The sequence below is a fragment of the Hemitrygon akajei genome, chromosome 10, assembly GCF_048418815.1.
Source record: "Hemitrygon akajei chromosome 10, sHemAka1.3, whole genome shotgun sequence".
In the NCBI taxonomy this organism is placed as follows: Eukaryota; Metazoa; Chordata; class Chondrichthyes; order Myliobatiformes; family Dasyatidae; genus Hemitrygon; species Hemitrygon akajei.
This window is the reverse complement of record NC_133133.1, coordinates 170,439,077-170,454,519: the sequence shown is the minus strand read 5'-3', so window position 1 is coordinate 170,454,519 and position 15,443 is coordinate 170,439,077. Positions and strand designations below refer to the sequence as shown.

Sequence of the window (15,443 nt, the reverse complement as noted above, 5' to 3'; positions counted from 1 at the left end):
TAGACGGTATCGGTATTACTTTTATTGATAAAGGCAAATCCTTAATCAGATGCTCGCTCCTATCTCCCAATGAAATCTATATGCGGGTTTCATTGTGAGAGAGAGCTGTTTGGTTGGGAATAACACGCATTTCCGCGCTGGTAACACAGTACTTCTGGGAAGTACAAACACAGAGTAACTAACACAGACCTCCATATAACAGTAGAACGGCACTAAACTTAATACTCACCGGATAAAGATAGTATTGCATGTGTAAAAGCCAACATGAAGAAACGAATATCCATTTTTACTTCAATCGTGAAACGAAATTACATGCTCCCACACGGCAGCGATGGCTGGCGCTAATCCTAGAAAGGAAATGTTCCTTTAGGGAAAAAAGTTAGTGACGACCACTTCCTTCTATTCAATTGTTAGGTCCTTCGTTCCAGAGTGTCATTTCATGCGACTTCTCTGAAATCATCCCTCCCTCGTGGAAGGGCAAATTATAAAGCGACGGGGAAAGTACACAGTTACATTCTCCTCTGACCTGGTGATGGGTTTGAAAGAATACGCTTTCATTCAGGATTTGGGTTGTGACGTGATTATAATTTATACAAGCTGCAAGAAAGCAATTTACTGTAATTATAAAGCTGAGCCTTATTTTAAATCCGCCGAACAACACGCACATTCCTCAAAATATCTCAGCCATTTAAACAAATTATTCACTCGCGTGGCTTTTTATTAATGGGATATAGTGAAAAGAAGCAAATCGATAATTCTCCTTATTGCAAACCCAAAAAGGGCAGGTGACTAAATTAGTGGGGAGCGAAATTTAAGTGAATATTTCAGGTACAATTATTTTAAAGTGAAAATATGCCAACGCCATTTCAGACATGAAAAGTGACTTTAAACCCTTCACACCCAGCGACTCACTGGCGAATTTACAGTGACATTTGCCCAACTGTAAACGGATGAAGAAAGCAACGCTCTCAATTCTGGGAGGTGAACATCAGTGAGACACCTCTTCATGGAAGATGGCACAAAGAAAGTCAGCCTGGTAGTTGTTAATCGTCAGTAATCTCTACTGTGATGTACAGTAAAATCTAGTGTGGAAAAACGGCAGTATAACAGCAAAATAATGCATCTGGAAAAAATGTGAACATCTAGCAGGTCAGGCAGCATCTGCGGAGGGAGAAACTGTGTTAATGTTTTGGGTCAGTCACCTGGGGAGTCTTTTCATTCTAGGGAAGTAACATCTTTAAAAACATTGTGACTCCCATTATTGCTAAAGAACTAGAGGGGTGTTCCTTGAGACCTTAGCTCTGATTTGCTTGACATTTAGACCAGACTAAGAAAATATTTCATTCTTCACCACGGATATTTTAGCCTAATGCGTGCATTTTTATCTTGTGGGCAATTGAATAAATTCCAACTGTAAGATGTTATAATTGACTCAAATCCCAACAATTTCAAATAAAGATGGAGTCAAGGTCCCCAATGGTAAAACAATAAAAGATACACACAAGCTCAAAATTCAAAAAGATGTGGTGTATTTATTGTCATTTTACACATAAATTAACAGCGCAGAATAAAAACATGTTACCCAGTGCTGAGTTTTGCACTGTTTTCTGTAAAAAACTTATTAATGTAAACAATTTCCTGCTCTGACTAAAAGGAATTGGAAATATGTCTCATCAACTGGAACATCTGCCAAATAGCCACAAACAGTTTAAACAACATCAATACTTCGTGGTTTTGGATTTCTATTATTATGTTGCTATATATTTTGCCACAGATTTACAGAGTGCGTTTCTTGTCTGCCAAGAGGAATAAAAATCACACTATTTCACAACATTCAACATGATTAAAGGATCTGTATATCCATATATATATATATATATATATATACATATCAATCAACATGAGAAATTCTGCAGATGCTGGAAATGCAAAGCAACACAAACAAGATGCTGGAGGAACTCAACAGGTCAGGCAGTATCTATGGAAAAGGGTAAACAGTCGACATTTTGGGCCGGGACCCTTGATCAGGACTGTCAACTCTTTTCAATAGAAGCTGCTTGACCTGCTGAGTTCCTCCAGTATGTGTTGATATATATAAAAGGAAGACAGAGAGAGATGTAACTATAATATATATACACTGAGAGAGAGAGAGAGAGAGAGAGCAACAGAAAAAGGAAGCTAATAATGCTGAGTGTCAATCACAAGTTTGCTCAATACCTAGGAAGCTCTTACATGAAGACAATCTCAATAAAGTACAGAATCGTGGACACAAAAACACATTGAATGATACGTTTAACTTTGTGCAATTTGACTGCTATTTTGGATTATCAATGTGCATACAATTTAACACGATATCACAAATAAAAACTTGCATCCACATCACATATAAAACATTTAGAGAGTTTTAAAAGTTTCAGTACTTGACAGTTTCTCATGAGTTAAACACTTGTGTGTTTCGGCAGCAAGACAATTATGTGGCAAAAAAAGAAAGTTCACCACATATGTAATAGCACTTTCCATATGTATATATCAATAAATTACTGTCAGTTTGGAATACAGAAACATTCAGTACAAATCCCTAGATCTTGCCTCCCACAAACAAATTCAACCGTGTCACTATTCCATAGTTTCATAGACCATAGAACTTGCAAGTACTGTTGAACTGAACATGAGGAACATTAGATGCAGATAATATGCCACATGACTTTTGATTCATTTCTTTATAACAGAATTTAGAAAATATACCACATTCATTTAGGCTTTTTCACTTAATCTGGCAAACAGTCTCTTTCCCATCCCTCTTTATTTAGCTTCATCAGTTTTTTGCATGTCGTCCTATTGCCAACGCGATTCCATTTCCAGACTTTCTAGTAGCAAGTATGCCTTTACCTTCTTACGCTCGTATGAATTAGCATTAAAGGTTGTTCTGGACGAAGAGTATTATCTGGTAGATTCACTGGCTGGCGTCAGGTGAGACTTCATTGTCATAGAGACTCAGAGCATGATGTACAAATCCGTACTGTTCACTGGTCTGAATCATTCCTCCTCTGTGAATAAAACAAACAGACATATCACCAAGTAAAGTGACCGCCAAGTAAAGCGATCATTTTCCATTGCTGTAATTAGTGGCCCTATGTAAATATTCTGTGTGTTTGCTATTTGCAAATTATTAAATTACATGATCAATTTCCAAGGGTCTCACGTTGTTTTGGATATGTCTTATTTTCAAAAAAATGTTGATTTTTAATATTCCTTGAATATTTCTATATACACTCAGTGGCCCCTTTATTGGGTACAGGAGTGGTACCTGGTGTGGCCTTCTGCTACTGTAGCCCATCCACTTCCAGGTTTGATGTGTTGTGCCTTCAGAGATGCTCTTCTGCACTCCACTGTTGTATCAGATGGACAGCTGAGTTACTGTTGCCTTCCTGTTCAGCTTGAACCAGTCTGGTCATTCTCCTCTGATCCCTCTTGTTAACAAGGCATTTTCACTCACTGGATGTTTTTGTTTCCTACACCATTCTTTATAAACCTTAGTGACTGCTGAGTGTGAAACGTCCAGGAGATCAGCAGTTTCTGAAATACTCAAACCACCCTATCTGGCACCAACAATCATTCAATGGTCAAAGTCCCTTAGATCACATTCCTTCCCCATTCTGATGTTTGGCCTGAACAACAACTGAACTTCTTGACCATGTCAGCATGCTTTTATGCACTGAGATGCTGCCACATGATTGGCTGATTAGATATCTGCATTAACAAGCTGGTGTAAAGGTGTACCTAATAAAGTGGCCACTGAGTGTGCACTCCTATATGTGAGCCCCTATCTTTTCTCTCATCTTTTGTATTTTTTTTTGTATACTTCTCAGTTGCCAGGATATGCTCAAGTTTTGAATTTTGGTTTTATGTTTAGTCCTACATCTTCCACTGCCCACACCTTACATTTCTAGCTCTTGTCTCCTTGAGCCTGACTTTGCTTGTGTCAGGCAACACACACAAAGTGCTGGTGGAAAACAGCAGGCCAGGCAGCATCTATAGGAAGAAGTACAGTTGATGTTTCGGGCCGAGTCCCTTCGTCAGGACTGCTTGTGTCAGATTCCTTCTTTAGGTAGCTGTCTTTTGTCCCTGGAAGATTTCCTCAGCTTACCATGGGTTGATTTATCACACACAAGTTACTGCAGATGCTGGAATCCAGAGCCAGAAACAAACTGGCTCAAGCAGCAACTGTGTTAAGAAGGGAGCTCCAGGTGGAGAGCCCCTTATCTGAAATTCCAAAATCTGAAAACCTCCAAAAAAATGATTTACTTTTTTTTGCACTGACGTGACATCATAAATGGAAAGTTCTGCAAGACGCTGGGAAAGTTCCCAGATGCATAGGTCTTTGCACACCACAGAGAGTTCTGAGCTGTGACCTCACATATGTAATAAACAGAAGTTAATGAAAAGTAAAAAGTGAAAAACAAAGATCTCGAATGTGGACCGTCGGTGTTGGAGTGAACTTATGCTGCTTAACGATATGCTAATTACAAACCAAGCAAAGATTTATCATGACAAGCTGAAAATTGAAGGCATTTGTGAATATTTAACAGACCGGTTGCAGAAATTTAAGAAAAGGCACGGCATTAAATTTCTAAAGTATCTGCTGATCAGAAAAATCTAACACCAGAACAAGTCGAAGATACTGATTGTTTTTCTACCTAAAAAAAGAGTAAAATACAAATACAGTGTACTGTAACCTTTTAATCAAAAATGACATTGTAGGTGGAGAAAGAAAGCCTGCTGTTGTTTGTTATTGTTTGACAGCTGATTCAGATATTCTCCCGATGCCAATGTTCTGCTATTACCCTGCACCCATTATATTTTCATTATATTAAAGGAAAAACTTTTACCGTTAAGTACATATGTGTGATGAACAAGTGTAAGACCAACACTACTGACCGGTAGCACCAAAATTCAGATTCAGAAATGACTGTGATCTCAAGCTATCTCATTATATATTACAAAATCCAAAAAAACCTGAAATCTGAAGCACTTCTGGCCCAAAGCATTTCAGATAAAGGGGTACTCAACCTGTATTGACGTTTCAGGTTGAAACGTTAGATACCGTGTTTGGTTTCAGTTGAGCTCTAATAAATGAGCAAAACAACTTAAAGATGTTCCCAAACAGTATATACATGTTGAATTAAAAAATTAGTAACTTCTGTTTCTTTATCAAAGCAAGCACTGTAGGCTATTCTTGCATTGTCTGCATCATAATTTGAACAGAAAAAATTGGTTGAACCAATGCACAGTATCTCTTCTCTATTTGACTTTCCATTTAGAAATAATTTCTAAGGAGGCATTAACCCTAATTGGGAAACCATCAATGTCTTTGAAAGAGATGATGAAAGGCCTCGATAGAGTGGAAGTGGAGAGAATCCTATTGTGAGGGAGTCTAGGACAAGAGGACACAGCTTCAGAATGGAGGGATGCCCATTTTGAAAGGAGATGAGGAGGAATTTCTTTAGCCAGCAAGTGGTGAGTCTGTGGAATTTATTTCCACAAGTGGCTGTGGCGGTCACGTCATTGGGTATATTTAAAGCAGAGATTGATAGATCCTTGATTAGTGAAGGGTTATGAGGAAAAGGCAGGAGACTGGGGCTGAGGGGGAAATGGATCAGCCTTGATGAAATGGCTGAGTAGACTTGATGGGCCAAATGGCCTAGTCTGCACCTATATCTTATGGCTTTAAGGTGTTAAAACAAGTACCTGAATTGGAAGTGTAATGTGATGAATGCTCCAAAGGCAAGTTCCATCTTGTGACTCCTATTGTCAAGTAGAACAGGAGGGCAGGTACATGGAACTTCACTACTGGAGGTCCTCAAACCATTCTGGCAATCATTATCATCCCAGTATTGTAACTGGGATAGCAGAGTTTAAGTGGTGATTAACCACTATCTTCTCAAGAGGCAAGTAGGGATGGTTAAAATTTTGGACCTTGTGGTGATACCCAAATTCTGAAAAAAATTTTTACAAAATGAAACCAGTGTTCCAATATTTGTCCTTTGGTGAAATTCTCCTAAGGCATACAAATGCACAATTTACAATTGGTAAATTTCGATAATTACGAATGGAATGAGGAAGTTCAAGCTCCAGATTTATTTTGTAGAAAGATCTAGTGCAACTTTATTTTACAGAAAATATTGATTGCTTTCTATGTTATTATTTTTGTACTTCAAAATATTAGCAATTACAGCAATTAATTAAAATTCATTAATTATGTGTCATATGATGTAAGTGATCATGGTCCTCTGACTGTGATTGTTCTTGGCAAATTTTACTACAGAGGTTGTTTGCCATTACCTTCTTCTGGGCAGTGTCTTTACAAGACAGGTGACCCCAGCCATTATCAATACTCTTCAGAGATTGTCTGCATGGTCAGTGGTCACGTAACCAGGACTTGTGATATGCACCACCACCTGCTCCCATGGCTTCACATGACCTTGATCAGGGGGCTAAAGAGGTGCTACACCTTGCCCAAGGATGACCTGCAGGCTAGTGGAGGGAAGGAGTGCCTTACACCTTAGTTGTAGAGATGTATCTCCAATCTGCCATCTAGTACAAGGTATTACAATTACAAGGTCTAAAAGACATTTAGAGGCACATGGATAGGAAAGATTCAGAACAACGAGGTCCATGGACCCCTTACTTACATAATGGTATTGGTCCATGGTATAAAAAAGGTTGAGAACTCCTGGTTTAGAAGGATATAGTCCAAGCATGGGAAAATGGAACTAGCTCAAGTAGACAACTTGGTCGGCACTATGTAGGATTCTAATTTCATGAAGAGAGAAATAAAGATAACTTTCTAATAGCTGAGTTTACGTCACTGATCTGAAACATTAAGCTCCTTTTTCCTCTCCAACAGTGCTGCCAGACCTACCCAGCATTTCCGATATTTTCTGTTTTTTTTTAGCCTTCTGCCTTCATAAACTAAATAGTTTGTACTTTAACTGATGCATGGCAGGTAACAACTCTGTGACCCAACAGCCAGCTCCAAAAGGAAATGTAGAAAATAAAGGGGGCCTTTTCTGGTTGGCTGCCGGTGGCTAGTAGCATTCCGTAGGGGTTGGTGTTGGGACCGCTTCTTTTCATGTTATATATCAATGATTTGGGTGAAGGAATTGATGACTTTGTGGCCAAGTTTGTGGATGATATGAAGATAGGATGAGGGGTAGGCAACTTTGAGGATGCAAGGACAGATTAGGAAAATAGGCAAAGAAGTAGTAGATAGAATATAGTGTAGGAATGTGTATAGTCACGCACTTTGGAAGAAGGAATAAAAATATAGACTAATTTTGAAATGGGAAGAAACTTCAGAAATCAGAGATCTAAAGAATTTGGGAGTCCTTGTGCAGGATTTCCTAAAGGTTAACTTGCAGGTTAAGTCAGTGGTGAGGAAGGCAAATGCAATGTTAGAACTCATTTCGAGAGGACTAGAATATAAAAACAAGGATGTAATGGTGAGGCTTTATAAGGCATTGGTCAGACTGCATTTGAAGTACTGTAAGCAGTTTTGGGCCCCTTATCTGAGAAAAGATGTGCTGGCATTGTAGAGGGTCCAGAGGAGGTTCACGAGAATGATTCTGGGAATTAAAAAAGTTAAATTATGAGGAGTGTTTGATGGCTCTGGGCCTTTACTCATTGGAGTTTAAAAGAATGAAGGTGATCTCATTGAAACCTATCAAATATTAAAAGGCCAAGATAGAGTGGATGTGGAGAGGATGTTTCCTCTAGTGGGGGAATCTAGGACCAGAGGGCACAACTTCAGAACAGGACAGAGATGAGGAAGAAGTTCTTTAGCCAGAAAGTGATGAATCTGTGGAATTCATTGCTACAGATGGTTGTGGAGGCCAGGTCATTGGATATACTTCAAGTGGAGGTTGATAGGCTTTTGGTTAGTCAGGGCATCAAAGGTTCTGGGAAGAAGGCAGGATAATGGGGTTGAGAGGGAAAATAAATTACAGCTAGTGATTAGCACAGCACTTTACAGTAGTAGTGACCTGGGTTCAATTCCTGTGCTGTCTGTAAAGAGTTTATACATTCTCCCTGTGACCAAATGGGTTTCTTCCGGTGACCCAGTTTCCTCCCACAGTCCAAAAGACATTCGAGTTGGTAGGTTAATTGGTCATTGAAAAAGTGTCCCATGACTTGGCTAGGATTAAATCAGGGTATTGCTAGGTGACACAGCTTGAAGGGCAGACAGGGCCTGTTCCACACTGTATTGCAGTAAATAAAGAAATAAACAAATCAGCCATGATGGAATGGTGGAGCAGACTTGATGGGCCAAATGGCCTAATTCTGCTCCTATGTATTATGGTATGTACAGTATATTTATTGTATTTTGTTTACAATTGTATTTACTTCTTTTTTGTGCTGCATCAGATCCTGATTAACAATTATTTTGTTCTCCTTCACACTCGTGTACTAGAAATGACATTAAATAATCTTGAATCTTTTGGCTCATGGCATTGTGTCAGAAATTTAACTGTTCACCAGATTGATTTCTGCTGCAGCAATATTCAAGAAATTTAGCACAAACCAAATGAAGCATGCCTTCAAATATAGCATCCTTAAGAACATAAGAACTAGGAACAGGAGTCGGCCATCTGGCCCGTCAAGCCTGCTCCACCATTCAATAAGATCATGGCTGATCTGGCCATGGACTCATCTCCACCTACCTAACTTTCCCCCATAACCCTTAATTCTCCTACTATGCAAAAATCTATCTAACCTTATCTTAAATATATTTACTGAGGTAGTCTCCACTGCTTCATTGGGCAGAGAATTCCACAGATTCACCACTCTTTGGGAAAAGCAGTTCCTCCTCATCTCTGTCCTAAATCTATTCCCCCGAATCTTGAGGCTATTTCCCCTAGTTCCACCTTGCTCTTCCCAATTCATTGTACTTTATATTTTAGAATGCATACAAGAACTCATCTAGCTTCTTTCAATAGCACCTCAGGGATTGAGATAGTTGTCTCCTGGATTCATGCTCACTTCGTCAGATAGTGGAGGTAGCACATTGTGTTTTGACTCTGACATTCAACAGAAGTTGACAGAATGAATCAGGAGGCAGAGTAGAATCCTTGCTCATAACAAGGTAGCATATTTTGTATTAAACTCAAGGGATTTACTTTTATCTTTCAGAATCAATATCTATGTCATGGGAACATTATCTCCTTTGTCTAGATTAGACCCTTAATTTTAATAAGTACTTCAGTTCCATCAATCCAGGAAACTCCAGCTACTTTCTTCTATACCTCAGAGCAAAGAACGCTTGACAGTGTTATTCAGAACTTGAAAACTAATTTTTCAAGTTCCAACTTCAAGGAGAACAAATAATATCCAATCCAAACATAAAGGTTCCTGCAGATGTTGGAAATCTTGAGCTGGAGGAACTCAGCAAGTCAAGCACCGTCTATGGAGGAGATAAACAGTCAATGTTTTGGGCTAAAACCCTCTGTCAAGACTGATCCTGATCCAAGACATCTTATCCATTTTGTTCCTAGCCTCTTTATCAGCACATTGGAGGTCAATGAAGATCTACAAAGTGAAGATTATTGGCTCATCCTCTACAAAGTGAAGATTATTGGCTCATCGTCTGGAATCATCTTGCACTTTGCTTCCTGACCCATTCTTCTTTGCCATGGCTCCTCATCAGCACAAGGTAATTGGAGGAAAGTATATGTGGGATGACAGAGGTAGTTTTGTTTTTACTCAGTGCTGGGTGTGTGGAACAACCTGCTAGGGCTGTTGGCAGAGGCAGAGATTCTTAGATAGGCACATGGATGAAAGAAAAATAAAGGGAAGTGTTAGAATGAACATAGGGCAGGTTAAATGGTTGGCCCAACATTGTGGGCCGAAGGGCCTGTACTGTATTAGATGCTCTATATTAAAGAGGTTGAATCAATCATTCAATTCAGCTCTTTTCCTGGCTCTCCCATAACTTTCCTGCTTAAGTTGCTCCTAACTGGCTTCTGTCTGCTTAACTTTGTTTATCCTTGCCTTTCATAGTTAGATCACATCCCAGTACCACTTACGCTCTTCCAACTCTAGTTTGCTATGCACTCTCCTTCCATCATGCTAGTACCCCAACTTCAATGGCTACTACAGTACTTTGAAATATCGCCTCATCCCAAATACATCTGTTCACCTCTTATATCTGCATAATGTCCCCATAATGAATGAAGGCGGAAGGACTTTGAAAGAATGTCTATTGTTCTATTAGAAGACAGAAGCATCACCCCGTCACAGATTTTGTTATGTTAATACAGTACAGCTTCAGATGACACCATCATCTCTATCTGGTAATCCTGATTTAGAGATGTAATGAGCAGCCTAATTTTAGTATGTTAATTGTGTTGTTCCATCCAGAAGCGATGTGCATCTCAATTTAGACAGTGGTCTGACCACATAATCACCACCTGATTCAATCAGAAATGCATACATCTTGCTTCAACATTACAGGCCATGTTAGTCTGAAGGCTGCAGCCTGTTTTTAGTTCTGCAACCACGATTCTGCACTCTGCCCATTTATTTATTCTTTGAGATATAGCGTGGATGCCGAGGTATTAAGTATATTCATTGCTGAGGTAGGCACATATTTATTCATTGAGATACACTGCAGTATAGGCCCTTCCGGCCCTTTGAATCACATTGCCCAGCCATCCCCCGATTTAATCCTAACCTAATCACAGGACAATTTACAGTGACCAACTAACCTACCAACTGGTACATCTTCGGACTGTGGGAGCACCCGGAATAACCCGGAAGAACGTACAAACTCCTTACAGGCAGCGGCAGGAATTGAACCTGGGTCACTGGTACTGCAAAGCGGTGTGCTAACCACTACGCTACCGCACCTCTATTGTGGCACGAGCAAGTAAGGTGTGTAAAAGTATATCAAAATACCATATCCAGCAGGAACAGCACGGGAAGTTAAACCTGGATAACAATGGAAATACAGCTATCTCCTGCAACAGCAGGAAGGTGTTTACAAAATACAGAACTTATCACTTCAGAATCAGAATCAGGTTTAATATTACTAGCATAGACTGTGTCATGAAATTTGGTGTTTTGTGGCAGCAGTACATTCCAATACATTATAAAAACATAAATTACAATAAAAACACTGTATTTTGCAAAAACCTGAGGCCCACATGTACATAGCTAGGGAGCCTAAGACTTTTGCACAGTGCTGTAGTAATGTTATGTATTGCGCTGTACTGCTGCCACAAAAAACATATTTCATGATGTATGTGAGTGATGATAAATATGATTCTGATATGGGTCTCTATTGTGGTCTGAGTTGGAAGAGTAGGTGGGGAATTATAATTGGGTAAAGGGGAAGGGAGAGGAGAGGGAGTGGGAAGCACCACAGAGGATCAATAAACCAACTGTTTGAAATCAAATGACCTTGCTTGGTGTCTCAGGGTTGTGTGTATTTGCACCGGCACCATCTCCCGTCCCTAGTACTCCTTCTCTGCCACTGGTCCCACACCCCTCCCGCGTTGCTCCGCCCTCACCATTCCCAATAGCCTTTGCTCCTGCCAGCTTTACACACTTGCTCTCTGCTCCATGTCGACAAATACAGTACTGTGCAAAAGTCTTAGACACCCTGGCTATATTTGTGCCTAAAACTTTTGCACTGTACTCTATATATAAAATAATTAAATAAGCAGTGTAAAAGAGAGCAAAGAAGAAAAAAATTGTGAGGTAGTGTACATGGGTTCATTGCCCATTCGGAAAGTGATGGCAGAGGGGAAGAAGCTGTTCCTGAATCGTTGAGTGTCTGTCTTCAGGCTCCTGTACCTCCTAGCTGATGGTAGCAATGAGAAGAGGGTACGTCCTGGGTGACGGGGGTCTTTATGACAGATGCCAAACATGCTGAGAATTACCCAGCATGATCCTAATTTCAGGACCAGCAGATGAAGAATAAAACAAAGGACCAAAAGAAAGTGGTCAGGATACTATGGAGTAAAATGGGGCTAAAGGAAAACAGCAGCATGGAAGCCATTCCAAGGTATCTGTGATTCTACATTTTCTTTGCTTGCAGGTGGAACGCTGTTGTGACAGGTCTTATGATTTCTATGGAGCTCACTGGAACACACCTGGCAAAAATGAGTTAAGAAGCTTACTCCTTGGTTGCACAGCCAATGGAAATTTACAAGATTTCACGGGCGGTGGGCTCTCGCTCTTGGAACTCACTGAGCAGCCTGGCATTTCAACATCCCCAGGTGCACCTTCAGGGTGTGGCCCTGTGGAAGACCCGATTCTTTGCCGATGAAGCATCATGGGAGATTGAAACGGGCGGTATGTGCAACTGACGGAGGCCCCGGCACTCGAGCAATCTCTCTCTCGATGGTGAGTAAGAGTCCAGTGGTCTTCGACTTGGCAGGCTGGGACCGGCGACGTGGCAGATTGTAACAGTGAAACAGCGAGCTGTTGATCTCCCCTCTCGTTGTCGCAGGAGCGACCTCGTCCCCTCGCGAGTGAGAGTGAGAGTCTGTCTGAGATGTTGAAGTGTTGGGACGGACAGCAGTTCTTGATGGACTCTAGATCATCGTCTCCTTGGGGGCTTTGCTACTGCTTGCGGTGGTGGGTGAGGGGTGGGGGGCTGATGCTTTTGCTGGAGAAAGTAGGAAGGGGTTGATGCTTATGTGTGGGAGGAGGGTTTTGGGGTTTTAACATTTTCTGTTATTCATTCTTTGAGGGTTTTTTGATATAAAATTGAACCATTGTAGACAGGATTAGGTTGACCTTGGAGTGGGTGAAAGGGTCAGCACAACACTGTGGGCTGAAGGGTCTGTAACTGTGCTGCACAGCTTTGTGTCCTACATTCACCTTACAGCATAGGTTTCCCAATCTCTTTGTATGCCACAGACTCATAGCATTAAGCACAGGGTCCGTGGACCCCTGCTTTTAGCAGCATTGACAAAAGAGCTGGATTGCTGAGATGAGGGGAGGGAACTTCCCTGACAACAAGGCATAATGAAGCAGTCCATGTAACAAGGCCACAAGAGTCACAGGCATAGGCCTGTAAGTAGCATGGAGCAATTCTGTCACACAGATTCACCATCCACAGCATGAGGCGTCATCCCTAAACTCCTGACATTCAACCGTATAGTCTCTGCTGGCCCCAGCACTATTTAACATCCCGTTAGTCATCTTTGCCCAGAAACTCAACTGGACCAACCATGTAAATAATGTGGCAAAGGTTAGGGCTTCCCTTTAACAAGTTAAGTGTGATGGAATACTTTCCACTTGCCTGAATAAGGGTAATTTCCACACTACTCACAAAAGCTCATACCTTTGGGGATAAACTAACTCAATGAATTAGTTTCTATGTACCTAAGATATGCAACGGGACGATGATTTGTATATTAGGAGGACTACTCATTTGGGCAAAGGTTCTTGTTGCCATTAGCAGTCCTACTGCAAAATGTCATTAACCATGACTAACCAACAGGACCAGTTGGAATGTCCTTCCCATCATTCTCATGATGCAAGCCTATAAGTTCAAGAGGAAACCTCCAAAAGAGATATGAGAGGCTGAAGATGCTGTAATCCAGAGCATAACTCAAACAGCTTGATATACTCTACAAGACAGGCAGCATCTGTGGAGGCAGACAGATATTTGACATTTTAGATTGTGACCCTGCATCAGGATCCTGATACTGCCTGACCCAGTGAGTTCCTCCAAACCATCATCTGCAGTTTCGTTATAAATATAAGAATCACCCTTTCACCCTCACGTTCATTTCTTTTTTCTAATCTCTCTACTTCCTACCAAAAGATTCTCATAACATGATCCCATACATGTTATGCATTAATTTTTTGTTTTGAGTGATAATATAAGCGGAGACAATAACACTAATTTTCCAAGATGTAACCATTTCGGTTCAATAGGACAAAAATGCCCTTGAACAGAAAATCCTGCAAAAGGTAGTGGATTAGGCCTAGTACATTCCTCCCAACCACTGAGCACATCTACATGAAATGCTGTCACAGGAAAGCAGCATCCATATCAGATATCCTCACCACCCAGGTCATGCTGTCTTCTCACTGCTGCCATCAGGTAAAAGGTCCAAGAGCCTCAGGACCCGCACCACCAGCTTCAAGAACAGCTACCACCCCTCAACCATCAGTCTCTTGAACAAAGCGGATAGCAACACTCACTTGCCCATCCATTGAGATGTTCCCATAAGTAATGATTTCACTTTAGGCACTCTTTATCTTGTTAACTCACGTTCTCATTATTTATTGCTATTTATTTATACTTGTATTTTCACAGTCTGTTGTCGTCTGCACTCTGGTTGATCTTTCATTAACCCTGGTATAGTTACTATTCTATACAGTTGCTGAGTATGTCCACAAGAAAATGAATCTCAGGCTTGTATGTGGTGACGTGTATGTACTCTGATAATAAAATTTACTTTGAACTTTGAAGTTATATGCTAAACACATACTCAGAAGTTTTTTGAAAATATTTAGTTCCTTAGAGAATATTTAATGCCTCGGAGAATAAATGTTGAATGAAGTCAGTCAAGTCACGGTCATCAGGTAGCCCCGTATCTGTCGCTCACCATGACTCAAGAATAAGTAATTCTCCCACTTCAACATTCCTACCATTATAGAAAGAAACTACTTGCCCTGTTATGTTTACCACCCCTAATCACTTCTGAATGTAAAAACATATTTTCAAAATTTATCTTCAAGCTAGGCATTCTTTCATAAATCTATATATTCACATCTCGAAGTTTTTCCAGAAATGTGGCGGCACATTAGCATAGCGGTTAGCGTAACGCTATTACGGAGCCATCGAGCTGGGTTCAATGTGCACGGCTGTCTATAAGGAGTTTGTATGTTCTCCACTTGACTGCGTGGGTTTCCTCCAGGAGCTCCCATTTCCTCTCACATATCAAAGGTTAGGAGGTTAATCGGTCATACGGGTGTAATAGGGTGGAGTGGGCTCCGGTCCAAAAGGGCCTGCTACCATGGTGAATCTTTAAATAACTAAAAATAAATCTGATCCTTTGCTTTTTTAGCCTCATCATTCCCAATTGAGAGCATGAGTGGGGCATCAGCATGAAGATTTTATATAGTATACAGTATATTAGTTATTAGACAGTGCTGGGAAACGCTGGTGGAAGAAAATCCACTTTAATGACCATCAATGTCCTTTAGCTCAACATGAAATATTTCATTTTTATTTGGAAGGTCCCAGAAAGATTGGGTGTGGGAGATAATCTTTTAAAGAACCAAAGTTGCGACTTAGAATCCAGCCCTTTATACGCAAACCTATTCCTTTCCATTAATGACTTTAATAACTTTATTGTTTTAACATTATTATAAGGTATATTATTCCATGTGCCTTCACCATTAGCTGGTCTTACAAAGTT

General features: G+C 40.5%; 2 protein-coding genes across 3 annotated transcripts in view; both read right to left on the bottom strand.

The window, feature by feature from the left end:
* Positions 1-383, bottom strand: part of ptprb (protein tyrosine phosphatase receptor type b) — a 113,441-nt gene extending 113,058 nt beyond the window's left edge. The window contains exon 1 of the mRNA XM_073059669.1: positions 230-383. Within this exon, the coding sequence (XP_072915770.1) occupies positions 230-284 (55 nt within the window). The 5' untranslated portion in view covers positions 285-383. The remainder of the gene's footprint in view (positions 1-229) is intronic.
* A 1,123-nt stretch (positions 384-1,506) lies between these two features.
* The window catches only part of ptprr (protein tyrosine phosphatase receptor type R), a 264,810-nt gene continuing 250,873 nt past the window's right edge, over positions 1,507-15,443 (bottom strand). For both annotated transcript variants that reach the window (XM_073059666.1, XM_073059667.1), the window contains one exon: positions 1,507-3,047. In XM_073059666.1, the coding sequence (XP_072915767.1) occupies positions 2,954-3,047 (94 nt within the window). In that variant the 3' untranslated portion in view covers positions 1,507-2,953. The remainder of the gene's footprint in view (positions 3,048-15,443) is intronic.